The sequence below is a fragment of the Dipodomys ordii genome, unplaced genomic scaffold, assembly GCF_000151885.1.
Source record: "Dipodomys ordii isolate 6190 unplaced genomic scaffold, Dord_2.0 Scaffold3, whole genome shotgun sequence".
NCBI classification, from domain to species: Eukaryota; Metazoa; Chordata; class Mammalia; order Rodentia; family Heteromyidae; genus Dipodomys; species Dipodomys ordii.
Genome location: NW_012267219.1, coordinates 35148597 through 35160840, shown reverse-complemented (window position 1 = coordinate 35160840; position 12244 = coordinate 35148597). Strand labels below are relative to the sequence as shown.

The 12244-nt window shown below is 43.9% G+C and overlaps 1 protein-coding gene across 1 annotated transcript in view; it reads left to right on the top strand.

The window, feature by feature from the left end:
- The window catches only part of LOC105988454 (tetratricopeptide repeat protein GNN-like), a 49069-nt gene extending 37047 nt beyond the window's left edge, over positions 1–12022 (top strand). The window contains exons 12-15 of the mRNA XM_013020092.1: positions 285–437; positions 4045–4178; positions 11101–11230; positions 11359–12022. Of these exons, the coding sequence (XP_012875546.1) occupies positions 285–437; positions 4045–4178; positions 11101–11230; positions 11359–12022 (1081 nt within the window). The remainder of the gene's footprint in view (positions 1–284; positions 438–4044; positions 4179–11100; positions 11231–11358) is intronic.
- Positions 12023–12244: the final 222 nt, after the last annotated feature.

The window sequence follows — 12244 nt, the reverse complement described above, 5'->3', positions numbered from 1 at the left end:
TATACCGACATCAAATATAGTGAAAGCAGGGGTTATACTGTGAGGGAGGGAACATCCTCTATTTTTTTAAATGAAGATATTGCTGTGATAGGGTTCAATCCACAGCACTTCAAAATACATTTTACAGACACACTCCGAGTCTTATAAGTAACTTTGACATTCTTCAATTTCTTCTATATAAACAGATTTTTGCATAAAATAAAATATATTTAGTACAGATAGTACAGTGACTGTAGTTAACATTTTATCATGCCTAGGAAATCACACATGTGTTTTATCTTCAGGTTGGCTGGTGGAAATGCTGCCGTTGCAGAAGTGAAATTTCAAGAGTGCTTATATATCAGGAGAAGTTTGTTTGGAGAGAAAAACATGCTAGTTGGAGAAATTATGGAATATTTAGCGGATATGCTGTCTTTTTTACAAAAAGATCCTGAAAAGTAAGTTTTGATAAGATGTGTGAGGAGCTGTGTCTCCTCCCTTCCTGTTCATTGCAAATTCGGCAGTGTCAGGCTGGTCAGGCTGTCTGAGCTTATCTGCTGGGGCTGTCTTGCTTCTTTGTCGTCAGTTCTGGTCGAAGTCTTGGAACATCAGAGCACTGGCCTTCATATATGGATCCAGGGCCCCAATACGGTGTGGAGGTCTTAGGAGCAGGGAAAGGACAAAGGAGTCCAGTGTCCTTATTGTGGGCAGTTCCTGGTATCACCCACAGGCCTTGTGAACAAGAGGTCCTTACCTCAGGTCCCTTTGCAGGCCTGGGCCATGGCTGCTCTCTGTAGGCCACACTCTACTGGTCTGTGTGTTCTGTGTGGCCAAGGTCAGAGCCCAGCATGCTCCAGGTCACACTCTCCTGCTGTCTCTCCTCACTCAGGGAGTCTCTTGTTTCTTGGGACATGGCTCTGTCCTCAGTCTCCACACATCTTGGTCTGAAGGAAGACTGTGGGGCTTGCCCTCCATAGCTGATTAGGATGAGCATCTCCAGGTCTGACCACTTCTCCTGGCTAGTCAGTGTGGGAGAAGTTTTTCTTGAAGCTACAGATCCTGGAGCCCAGCATCTCCCTTTTTTGGCAGAGTCAGCTGACTGATGGTCAGATGCTCCAGGTGACTTGGTAAAGTTGCTAAGGAAGAGGTGCTCCTCTCTCCTCCCCTCCCTGTCCCCAGGCTTGTTTTTCATTTCAGTTTTCCATTTTTCCCCGAGATCATTTTCCCTTCCCCTTTCGTCAGTAGGTGACTTGTTCTTACCTTTGCTCCCAGGGAGAATGTGACACTGGAGAATCTCTAACATGTGAGTATAAATCGGTGTTAATCCTTTGTAAAAGGAAGTTAGAAATCAGAACTCAAATAAAGGCCAAAGAGTCAGCTCATAGGTGCTGGGTGAGCAGATGCTGGAATCGGCTCTGCTTGTCTCTGTTCAGATCTTGTTTCTGCTGCTTAGTAACAGTGAGAAGTTGGAGGGTGTGTTGTGTTGGGTGGGGGGGAGGTAACACCATGGGCTCTCACCCACTTCCTCATTGATAAAGTATAGAGTAGCAATATCTTCCTCCCAGGACTATTGAGGATTAGGAGATCTTACACAGGAGAGCTCAGCAGAGTGCCTGGCACCTACTGAAGGACTCCAGCCCATCAGGTGATAGACGTTACTGTTGGCACCCCTGCAGGTGACGGTGGAGACACAGACACCAACCACACAAGGCTCCTTGTACTCAATACCAGCATGTGGAACAGAGGCTAGGATTTTTTTAGAAGAGCGAAAAGCTAGATGGTGGAACAGTTGCCTCATAAAAGAAAAACCTGAACACACAGCTCATTGGCTGAGTCATGTCCGGCCTGGGCTCCCCATCACAAGTGCAGTGCTGGCGGGTGTGAGTCGGAGGACCCTGGTGCTTGCTACGCCATTGTACAAGCCTCGTATGGAGAGGGCCTGCATCCCAGGCTTCACTACTGGTATCCAGCCTTCGGAAACAATGGAGATGGATGTCTTTCTCCATGTTAGAAGTTGCCCATAGGTGACTGGGTCTTCCATCTGGGTTACAACCTCAAGACATCTTGCTGGATAGCATGATTCATCTCTCACATATGTGTAGATCCTTTGCAGCCAGGGGTTTGAGACATCTCTTGTGAACTAGGAAATGATCTGTGCCCTGAGGGCTTCTTTTTTGTTTGGTCATGGGGCTTGAACTCTGGGCCTGAATGCTGTCCCTCACCTCTTCAGCTCAAGGCGAGCGCTCTACCACTTGCCATAGCGCCACTTCTGGTTTTCTGGTGGTTTATTAGAGATGAGTATCACAGCCTTTCCTGCCCAGGCTGGCTTTGAACCACTACCCTCAGATCTCAGCCTCCTGAGTAGCTAGGATTAGAGGCGTGAGCCACAGGAGCCTGGCTCTGAGGGCTTCTTGATTGGGATGGGCAGGGCTGGATGACTGAGTTTGAGTTCAAGGAATAAGTGTTATATGTGCTGGGTGCCATTACTCACACTTGTAATCCCAGCTACTCAGAAGGGTGAGATTTGAGGGTTGTGGTCCAAAGCCAGCCCAGGCAGGAAAGGCTGTGAGACTCTTATCTACAGTGAACTACCAAAAAGTCAGAAGTGGCTTGTGGCTCAAGTTGCAGAGTACTAGCCTTGATCAAAAAAGCTAAGGGACAGTGGTTAGGCCCTAGCTCAAAGCCCCAGTACTAGTACACACACACACACACACACACACACACACACACACACACGAAAAGAGTGCTATACAACCATGACAGAAAAAAATGAACAAGATGTTGTAAGAGGAAGAGGATTCCTTCTCAGCGGCACGTCAGCATTTCCCCCATGGTCTAGCCATTCCTCAGCATTCACCTTCCGTCAGCTGCTCCTCACACTGTGTGTTTTGTGTATCTCTTGACGTCTCCCTGTTCCCAAGTCCCTTTTTCTGCTCTCAGAAAGTCATCAGGAGCACCCCCAGCACTGCCCCGGGCATGCGTGGGCACCTCTCCCGATGGCTCGCTCCTCCTCCTCACAGTTGCCCTTCCTTGGCCCCAAACTGCCCTCCCTCACCAGTACTATCCCTCTGATGGCAATTTCTCTGCTCTTCTGGGTGTGTGGGGAAGCGGGAGTCGCCCCCTGCCTCTTGCGACCCCATTGGCATTCTGGACTGCGACTGGCTGCTTGTTTCACCTGTGGTGCTGGGCCTTCAGCCATTGCTCCACAGCTGCCTCTGGTCTCATCTGCTTCTTGGGCCTCTCTCATTCATGGCAGATAGATGTAGCTGGCTATCTGTCGCATACTCATCTCCAATGGAGTTTTGTGGCATCTGGGCAGCCTGAGACAGTCCTGTATCCAACCAGGTACCCGATTTCTTCACCTGCTTGACTTCAGAGCTAGAGTTTTGAGCTGAGTGGTTCCCCCTGGGGGAGCCCTGTTGCTCAGCCCAACTGCCATCTCCAACCCAGCGGAATTACAATAGCAGTGCCATCCTACCATGAAAACTGCCACACTGAAGTCCAGAAGCCCCAGCCAGCTATGTAGCTCATGGAAGAGCACTTGATTAGTGTGTATGAGACCCCAGGTTTGATCCTCATCGCTGAAAAAAAAGCACAGCCGGGTGCCAGTGGCTCACACCTGTAATCCTGGCTACTCAGGAGGCTGAGATCTGAGGATCGCGGTTCAAAACCAGCCTGGGCAGGAAAGTCTATGAAACTCTTATCTCCAATAAACCACCAGAAAATCGGAAGTGGTGCTGTAGCTCAAGTGGTAGAGCGCTCGCCTTGAGCTGAAGAGCTGAGGGACAGTGTCCAGACCCAGAGTTCAAGCCCCACGACCGACCAAAAAATAAAAAAGGACAAAAAAGCACAACTAAAACCCCCCAACTCTCAGGTTTGTACTTTGTTGAGCGAATCCCTGCTTTACTCTTCACTTTCTCTCCTAACCTCAAGAGGGTAAGGATGTGGTATTCCTTCTTATGCCCCAGTCCTCGCACCAGCGTTCAGTGAATGCTTGTTGAATTAATATAAGAATGAATGTCATGTTTCTTCCTTGCAAACTTCCGTTGAATTTCAATTTCCTAGATCCCAGAAGAAGCAAGCAACTGAGTATTACAAACAAGTGATAAAAATCAAGGAGAATGCAGACACTCTGGCCAACTCCTCACTGGTCAAGAAGCAGCTTAGCATCAGCCTCAGCGATACCCTGTGTAAACTAGGTAACTGCCCCAGCCCACCACCGTTATGAGCAGGGGGCTTGTCCCTTGGCTCACCTGCATACTTTGCTTATTTTTTAAAAAAACACCTTTATTTGGTTGAAGCAACTCATGTTTTTTATACTTTTGACTTGTGTTGATACCTATTTTTACTTATTAGGAAAGAACTATTAAACGATTTTTATTTTTTTGGCAGTACTGGGTGTTTTTGCCCAGGATGGTTTGGAGCACGATCCCTCCTGCTCATGCTTCCCTCACAGATGGGGTCATGGGTGGGAACCATCATGCCCAGCTGTTTTGCTGATACGGAGTTTTGCTAAGTCTTCACCATACCTAGCCTTGAGCTAAGAGCCTCCTGTTCTCTGCCTCCCAAGGAGTTGGGATTACAGGGATGAGCCACTGTGTCTGGTTGAAGACATCTCTCTCTCTCTCTCTCTTTTTTTTATCATGGGGCTTGAACTCAGAGCCTAGGTGCTGTCCCTTGAGCTTTTTTGCTCAAGGCTAGTATTCACTTTGAGCCACAGCTCTACTTCTGTTTTTTTTTTTTTTTTGGTGGTTAATTGAAGAGTCTCACAGACTTTCCTGACCAGGTTGGCATTGAACTGTGATCCTTAGACACTTCCTGAATAGCTAGGATTATAGGTGTGAGCCATAGGTACCCTGGTAAAGAAATCTTTTAAAAATCTTTAAAAAAATTTTTTTATTGTGAAAATACTGTACAGAGGGGTTGCAATTACATGGGCAAGATAATGAGTACATTTCTTTATTTTATTTATTTATTTATTTTGTGAACATACTGAACAGAGGGGTTACAATTACATGGGCAGGATAATGCGTACATTTCTTATCAAGCATTGCAGCCTCCTCCTTTGTTTCCCCTTCCCATCCTTTCCCAGCCTCCCCCTGTCCCCTTAAGAATCTTTTTCATGTCACCACTACCACCACCACTACCTCCTCCTCTTCCTCCTCCTCCTTCTGCCATGCCCCCTTTCCTTTTTTTTTTTGTATTGGGGATCAAACCCACAGCCTTGTGCATATTGTAGCACTGAGCTGCATTGTCTTGCTATGTAGCTCAGGCTAGCCTTGAAATTGCGCTTGCAGTCCAGACTGGCCTCCGACTTAGGATCTTTCTGCCTTTACCACCACATTCAGGATTTAAAGTATCATTTGCGGGAGAGGATTGAGTCAGGTATTGGTTTTAGCTTGTCTCTAATCAGTCACTTTGGCAAGTCCTAACCTCTTTGATTTAAGACCATCTGTCCATGGGCCCCAGGTATAAAGTAATGCCGCTGTGTACTTAAGGCCCTTAGCAGAGTTCATTCTGTAAGCTTAAATATGAAAGAAGCTGGGGATCAACCAGGAGAGGGTGTTCAACAACAACCTCTTGGCAGAGGCTCATAAGGATGTGTAGAGTGTCAGCTGTCAGAGAAAAGGGGACTCTGGTAGGTAGGGGAACTGATCAGGAGAGCCTAGGGCCTGAGAGGTGGTGGGAGCCGGAAGTAAGGAAGTTGGATGGCAGACAGGGACAGAGTTGAGGTACTGTGCTGACCGGAAGGGAATCCTGGCTTTTGGGCAAGTAGACACTGGAAACAGAAGAAGACCGAGGACTGCGTTCCTCTTTGTGGGCTCCTTTTATTTTGAAGATAGTTCTGGAAATTCTTCAGAATTATTTTGAGCTCATTAAGGCTGGGTGAAGTCTGTCCCTGTTAGGTAATTTAATCCCAACCTTAATTACTTCTACCTGTGTGTGTGTGTGTGTGTGTGTGTGTGTGTACACATGTGCGGTGCAATGGTACTGAGGCTTGAACTCAGTGCCAGGCTTTTTTCTCTAGGTTGGTGTTCTACCACTTGAGCCATATCTTTAGGTCTGACTTTTTGCTGGTTAGTGGAAGCTAAGAGTCTCATAGTTCTGTTTTCCCAGGCTGTCATCAAAGTGTGATCCTCACATCTCACTCAGCTTCCTAACTAGTTACAGGGCTGAGTCACCCATGCCTGCCTGCTTCCTATCTTTTCACCTATGTTGTTTTTCTTTGTAGTAGTAATATAATAGTACTATTCTGCCTAGAAGTAGCTATTTCTTTCTGTCTCCTTTGCTGATAAAAAGTCTTGATCCATCTTTTCCACCATTGTGTATCCTGCTCTTTGGACAGTATATGACACATAGTAGGTGTTCAACAGACATTTGCCAAGTGAATGTGTATGATGGGGGACATGCCCTAGCTATTTCTAACTTAGCCTCTCACTTTGGAAAAGCAAATATGGTTACTAAAAAACATTTGACTGTTAATTACTTTATATATTATTCTCAGAGCTCATTCAATCACTTGCTAATTTATTCTTCAAATATTTACTGTTCATTGTAGTGGGCAATCATTATGTTACTTGCTGGGGATATAGCGGTGAACAGAACAGACAGACACTTCTCTGCAGGAGGGGATAGGAGGCAGTCAGATAACTAGACACCCAATTGTCTAACTGTACTTGGGGAAGTGCTGCTATGGAGACCATGGTTAGACAGCTAAATACACAAAGGTTTAACAATAATCAGGAAAGTGCTATCAGAGGTGAATCTAGGAGCAAGAGGAGAGCTTGATTCACCTGGTATCCTGGTCAAGAGGAGGCCAGGGGAAGTGACGCTGAAACTGCACCAACAGGATGAGAAATTAGAGGATGAGGAAGATGAGGGAGAGGAAAGAGGCTTCCAGGAAGTGGAAGGAGCATAACTTTCGAGGCTGGACGGGAAGGTGCTAACAAGGCCCTGGTGGCTGGAGTGCAGGAGCTATGTGGAGAAGGCACCGAGCTAGGGCTCTTAGGACAGGATTTGGGATGTTATCATCAGACTAACTGGAAGCCAGGACATGGTTTTTGTCAAACAGGTAAATGTTAGGAAGCTAGCATAGTTTTTGCAAATGATTATTAGAAAGCATTTATGTAATTATTAAGTAATCATGTAATAGTCCAAGATAATAATGTGAATCATATTCACTAAAGGGCTCAAACCTTGTAGTAGTAGGGATCAAACCAGGGACTCAAGCATGTGAGCGCTATAAAATATACTACCATTTGAACCACACCCCAGTCCGTGTGTGTGTGTGTGTGTGTGTGTGTGTATGTGTATTTTTGTTTTGTTTTTTGGTGCTGGTTCTGGGATTTGAACTCAGGACCTGGGCAATGTCCCTGAGGTTTTTTTTTTGCTCCAGGTTAGCATCCTACCACTTGAGCCACAGTTCCACTTCCAAGTTTTTGTTTTTGTTTTGATGATTAATTGGAGATCAGAGTCCCATGGACTTTCCTGCTGGGCTGGCTTTGTACTTCAGTTCTCAGATCTCAGCCTCCTGAGTTGTTAGGACTACAGGCATGAGCCACTGGCCTCCAGTTTATTTTTTTGGATTTTGAGATAAGGTCTAACTAAATTTGCTCAGTGTGGCTTTGAACTTAAGATTTTTCTTGCCTTATTCTCCTGAGTTGCTGGGATTACCCATGTATGCCAGCATACTCAACCCATTTTTAGGTCTCTCTCTCTCTCTCTCTAGCTCTCTCTCTTTCTTTGTCTCTTCTCTTTGGTGCCAGTTCTGGATGCAGTCTCTGAGCTTTTGTGCTCAAGGCTAGTACTCTACCACTTGAGCCACAATTCCACTTTCAGCTTTTATCGGTGCACAATTGGAAATGAGTCTAACAGACTTTCTTTCCTGGGCTGGCTTCAAACTTCCTGAGTATCTAGGATTATGGACATGAGCCACCAGCGCTGGCAGCTCTCTTTATTCTATTTTATTTTATTTTTTACTATTTGCATTTCATCTCCCAAACAGATGGGTAAATTTCCATGGACAGAGATCTTACCATTTCTTCTTTGTGTCTTTGAAGCATCAAAGTTTGCTGTCTCTAAGTGCTCAGTTGCAGAAAGTGAGGATGTAGATAAAACAGGTTTCTTTTGGATGTTCACTCAGTCAGCCTTGTGTTAACCTGCAAAAATGTGGCTCAGCTCTAGGTGGACAACACTGAAACACTCCAGATTGTACTTTGGCCTATTGAAAGCAATAATCTTTTGTTGAGTTTCCAGATTTCATTTTGGCTTGTAGCTTAACAATGGTAATTGCTAGCATGAATCTCTTGGCACCTGGAACCTTCCTGAGTGTTTTATTATTGCAGTTGATTAGCAGTAGTACAGTGTAATATTCTATGGGGTAGGAAAATAGTCTCCCAGTAAGTTTTGTTAATTAAAATCTAAATTATAATCAAAAGATCTACATAAGAGAAAATGAGTTAGACAGTAAAATGATGGGTTTGTAATTGGGTGACAAATCCTAAATTTTGTTTCTTCTGATCACTTTTGTGTTGAACTTACTTCTAAATGAACACTTTTTGTTTATCATATCTCAACTTTGTCTCAGTTTCAGATATAAACTTTACTATAATAAAACTGCTAATCTTAGAGATTTTTTTGTAGAAAAAATGAAGTCTTTGTGTTCCAAGCTGCTTCTGGTCCAGAGCCAACTTATTGCTTTCCTTTGATAAAATGCTCTAAATTTGCCTACTGAGAAGCTGTTCTCTGGGAGAAAAGAATAGAAATGGGTCTTTTCGTATTCCATTATATCAAGCTGAGTGTTCTGTGCTGAGCTGTTTATTTTGGATGAAGTATGACAAATGAACATAATGTTACTTCCCCCTCCCTGAGAAATGCCACCTACCTCAACCAAGCTCAGATGATGTGCAACAATGACAACCCGGGATGACTCTCAGCCAGGGAAGTCAGTTCTTTTTCTTCATTTAATTTAAAAAATGCTCGGCTCAGTCAGAACTCTCTTTCCTGAGGTAGTTGATCCATTAATCCAAAAGTGAGGTAAATGACTCAGAGACTTTAGATACAACTTACCAATAATTTTGGGGTGGAGAATCAATGTCTCTTTCTCTTTTAAAAAATAGACTTTTAGGGCTGGGAAGGTGGCTCAGTGGTAGAGTGTTTGCCTCACATGCATGGGGCCTATTCCTCAGTACCACATAAGCAGAAAAAGCTGGAAGTGGCGCTGTGGCTCAAGTGTTAGAATTCTTGCCTTGAGCTGAAGAGTGGAGGGACAGCGCCCAGGCACAGAGTTCAGCCCCCACAACCAACCAAAACAAACAAACAAACAAAAGGATCTTTGGCGGGGAGGGAGGGGGGTAGCAATCATCTATAGGAAATGTACTCATTACCTTACTCATGTAACTGTAGCCCCTCTGTACAGTATCTTTACAATAAAAAAGATATTAAAAATAAAAAGAACATCATAAGAAAACGGATCTTTAGATAGGAATTAGATATGCTTTCCAAAATGCATCAGCCACAATTCTAGTTTTGGTTTATGAAGAGAGAACATTTGTGACACAGTCCTTGTGTGAGATCCTTCTAGATTGCTGCCTTATTTTCCCCAAATCTTTATACTTGTCTTACCCAATCATAATTTGAATTAACTAAGCAGCTTATGGTATTGCGTTTTTCTAAAGCATTGAGTCTGGCTTTCATAGAAAAGAACTCTCATTTCACACCTTATTGTTTAATTACCTCATTAGACTAAGGAGGCCAGTTGACTCTGGATCATGCTAGCTGTACGAACAGAAATTTGCCTGTGGAGTAGAGATAAGCCTGATAACTGTAGGCATTCAGTGTGGACTCTGAGATGGGGTTATGGCAGCAGGAGAGTGTAGTAAAGCAAAGCCACTCACTTCATGGTGTTTAGAAATCAGAGAGACAGACAGGAAGGGACTTGAGACAAGATATACCATTCTAAGGCATGCCCCCAGTGACCTACACCCTAGTTTCCACCATCTCCCAGTAATTCCTAATCAGTGGGTTAGCCCATTGATTAGGACGGAGCTCTCATGATCCAATCACCTCTCAATGATCAGATCACCTGTTAAAGACACATAAGCCTTTCAACACATAAGCCTTTGGGGGGACACTTTATATACCCACCACAGCACAGTGTAATATGTACTGTGACAGATATCATGGGACACGTGTAAAAGAGATAACAAGGGAGAATTTCTAGAGAAAGTCTCCAAACTTGGTCTGTGAGGTTCCTGGAGAAGATCAGGAGGAGAAATGTCAACATCAGTATGAAGGAAGGGTCAGTCAGGGTGGTACGAAACTGGAGTGGGGAGAACTCATGCAGTACTGAAGAAAGACAGCAGGGGGCGATGCTTGCCACATGCACTCTGGACTTCTAAGCCAGCCTATCTGAGATATCTCAGTGCAGGTGGGTGAGGGGATAGATGATGGAAATATCTAAGAACTACCTTTTACTTGTTTGTTTAATGATACACAGCTTTCACCCTGATCTGTTTATAGATATACACATGTATTTAAACAATGAGCAAACGGAAAGACTTCTGACAAAAAACAAAAAGCAAAAATCCTTTAAATGGCATAATATTAAATGGCAAGCAGAAAGAAACTTTTGTCAAAAAGTGCTTGGACACTGCAAAATCCTTCCTTGCTAGTAATTTGCAGCCTGTGTTCTGGACAGAGCCTATTGGCTGTGTTCCTCCTTCCTTCTTAATCCCATGCACTGCCAGCACCCAGGGGAAAAGTTCATCACTGGGCAGTATGCACGGGGGGCTCAGGTTTGGTCAGGGAAACTGCGGAGGTGCTCCACCAGCACTTGAAATGTCATTGTTTTCTTTTTGTGGCAATCCTGGGGCTTAAACTCAGAACCTGGGTGCTATCTTTGAGCTTTCTCGGATCAAGGCTAGTGCTCTACCACTTGGATCACAGCTGTACTTCTGGCTTTTTGGGTAGTTAGTTGGAGATAAGAGTCACAGACTTTTCTGCCCCAGATGGCTTCCACCTGTGATCCTCTGATCTAAGCCTTCTGAGTGGCTAGGATTACAGGCATGAGCAACAGGCACCTGGCTAAAAATTCTAACATTTTTATTTTAATATATCCAGCAGGTCAACTATTGGCAAATGACTTTAGCCATCATACCACAACCGAGGCAGTAGGCTACTTGTATAGGTCACTTGACTTAAGGGCGACCTACCTAGGATCTTCTCATCCATCAATTCAAGGAATCCTGCAGTAAGTTGCTGTTTCATGTCATGTATGTATGTATGTATTATGTATGTATGTATGGATGTGTATATACTTTTGATTATTTCTGTGTCTGTTCTGTATATATTCTGGTGATCACTTTCTGTCTTTTGCAGCCTTCTCAGGGAAATTGAACGGATGCGGGGCAAGAGATTTTTGTCTCAGAGCAAGAGCCCGCAGTTTCATGAAAGTTCTAAGCATAGCTCCTCAATGTGGGAACACTTATATCAATTAAATTACCACAGTGCCCAGAATTTTACTACAGTGAGCTCGGCCATGTGCACAAATATACGTAAGTCCCAGAAGGCTAAGAGTGTGGAGTTAACGCTTCCAATTTCAGATACACAGAAACATGCTTCTAGCAAAGGGAAAAAGATCCTGAGACACATTCGATGCGTTTCTGTTGAGGAAAAGACCCAAAAGAAGTCAAAAAATAATGCAGGAATACAGAATGACCCAAAAAGAGAAGCATCAAAGAAAAAGAAAGACTATTCCTTGAATCTTTTCAATGCAGACAAAACAAATAGTGTAGTAAGGCTTTCAAAGCAAAGGATTTTGACTGGTAGAAGTGAGAGTGGAGAAGGGCAAATCACAATTTACCGGCATAACTCACCTCTTGGTACCAATAATCCCTGGGAATCCATATCTGAGCTCATTTCAGAAAAGTGGCTTTTTCATAGCCCAGATTCCAGTTTGTCTCCCCAGAAGACTATATTTCAGAGAAGATCTCAAATAGAAACCAAATTATTGAAAAATCTAAATGATACCAATAAGGAATAAAAGTTGTTGTGTGCACTTTTGTGTCTGTAAGTTTTTTCTTTTGTCTATTTAGAACTCTTAAAATGAATATTGTCTTCTAAATAGGAGGTTTAGAATCAAAGTTTTTGGATTTTTTTTTTAGCTTGAGATATAGTAACTATTTTTTAACTATAAAGAACAGTTTTTGCTTGGCGAGGGCAGTCACGCCTGTAATGCGAGCACCTCAAGAGGCTGAGATCTGAT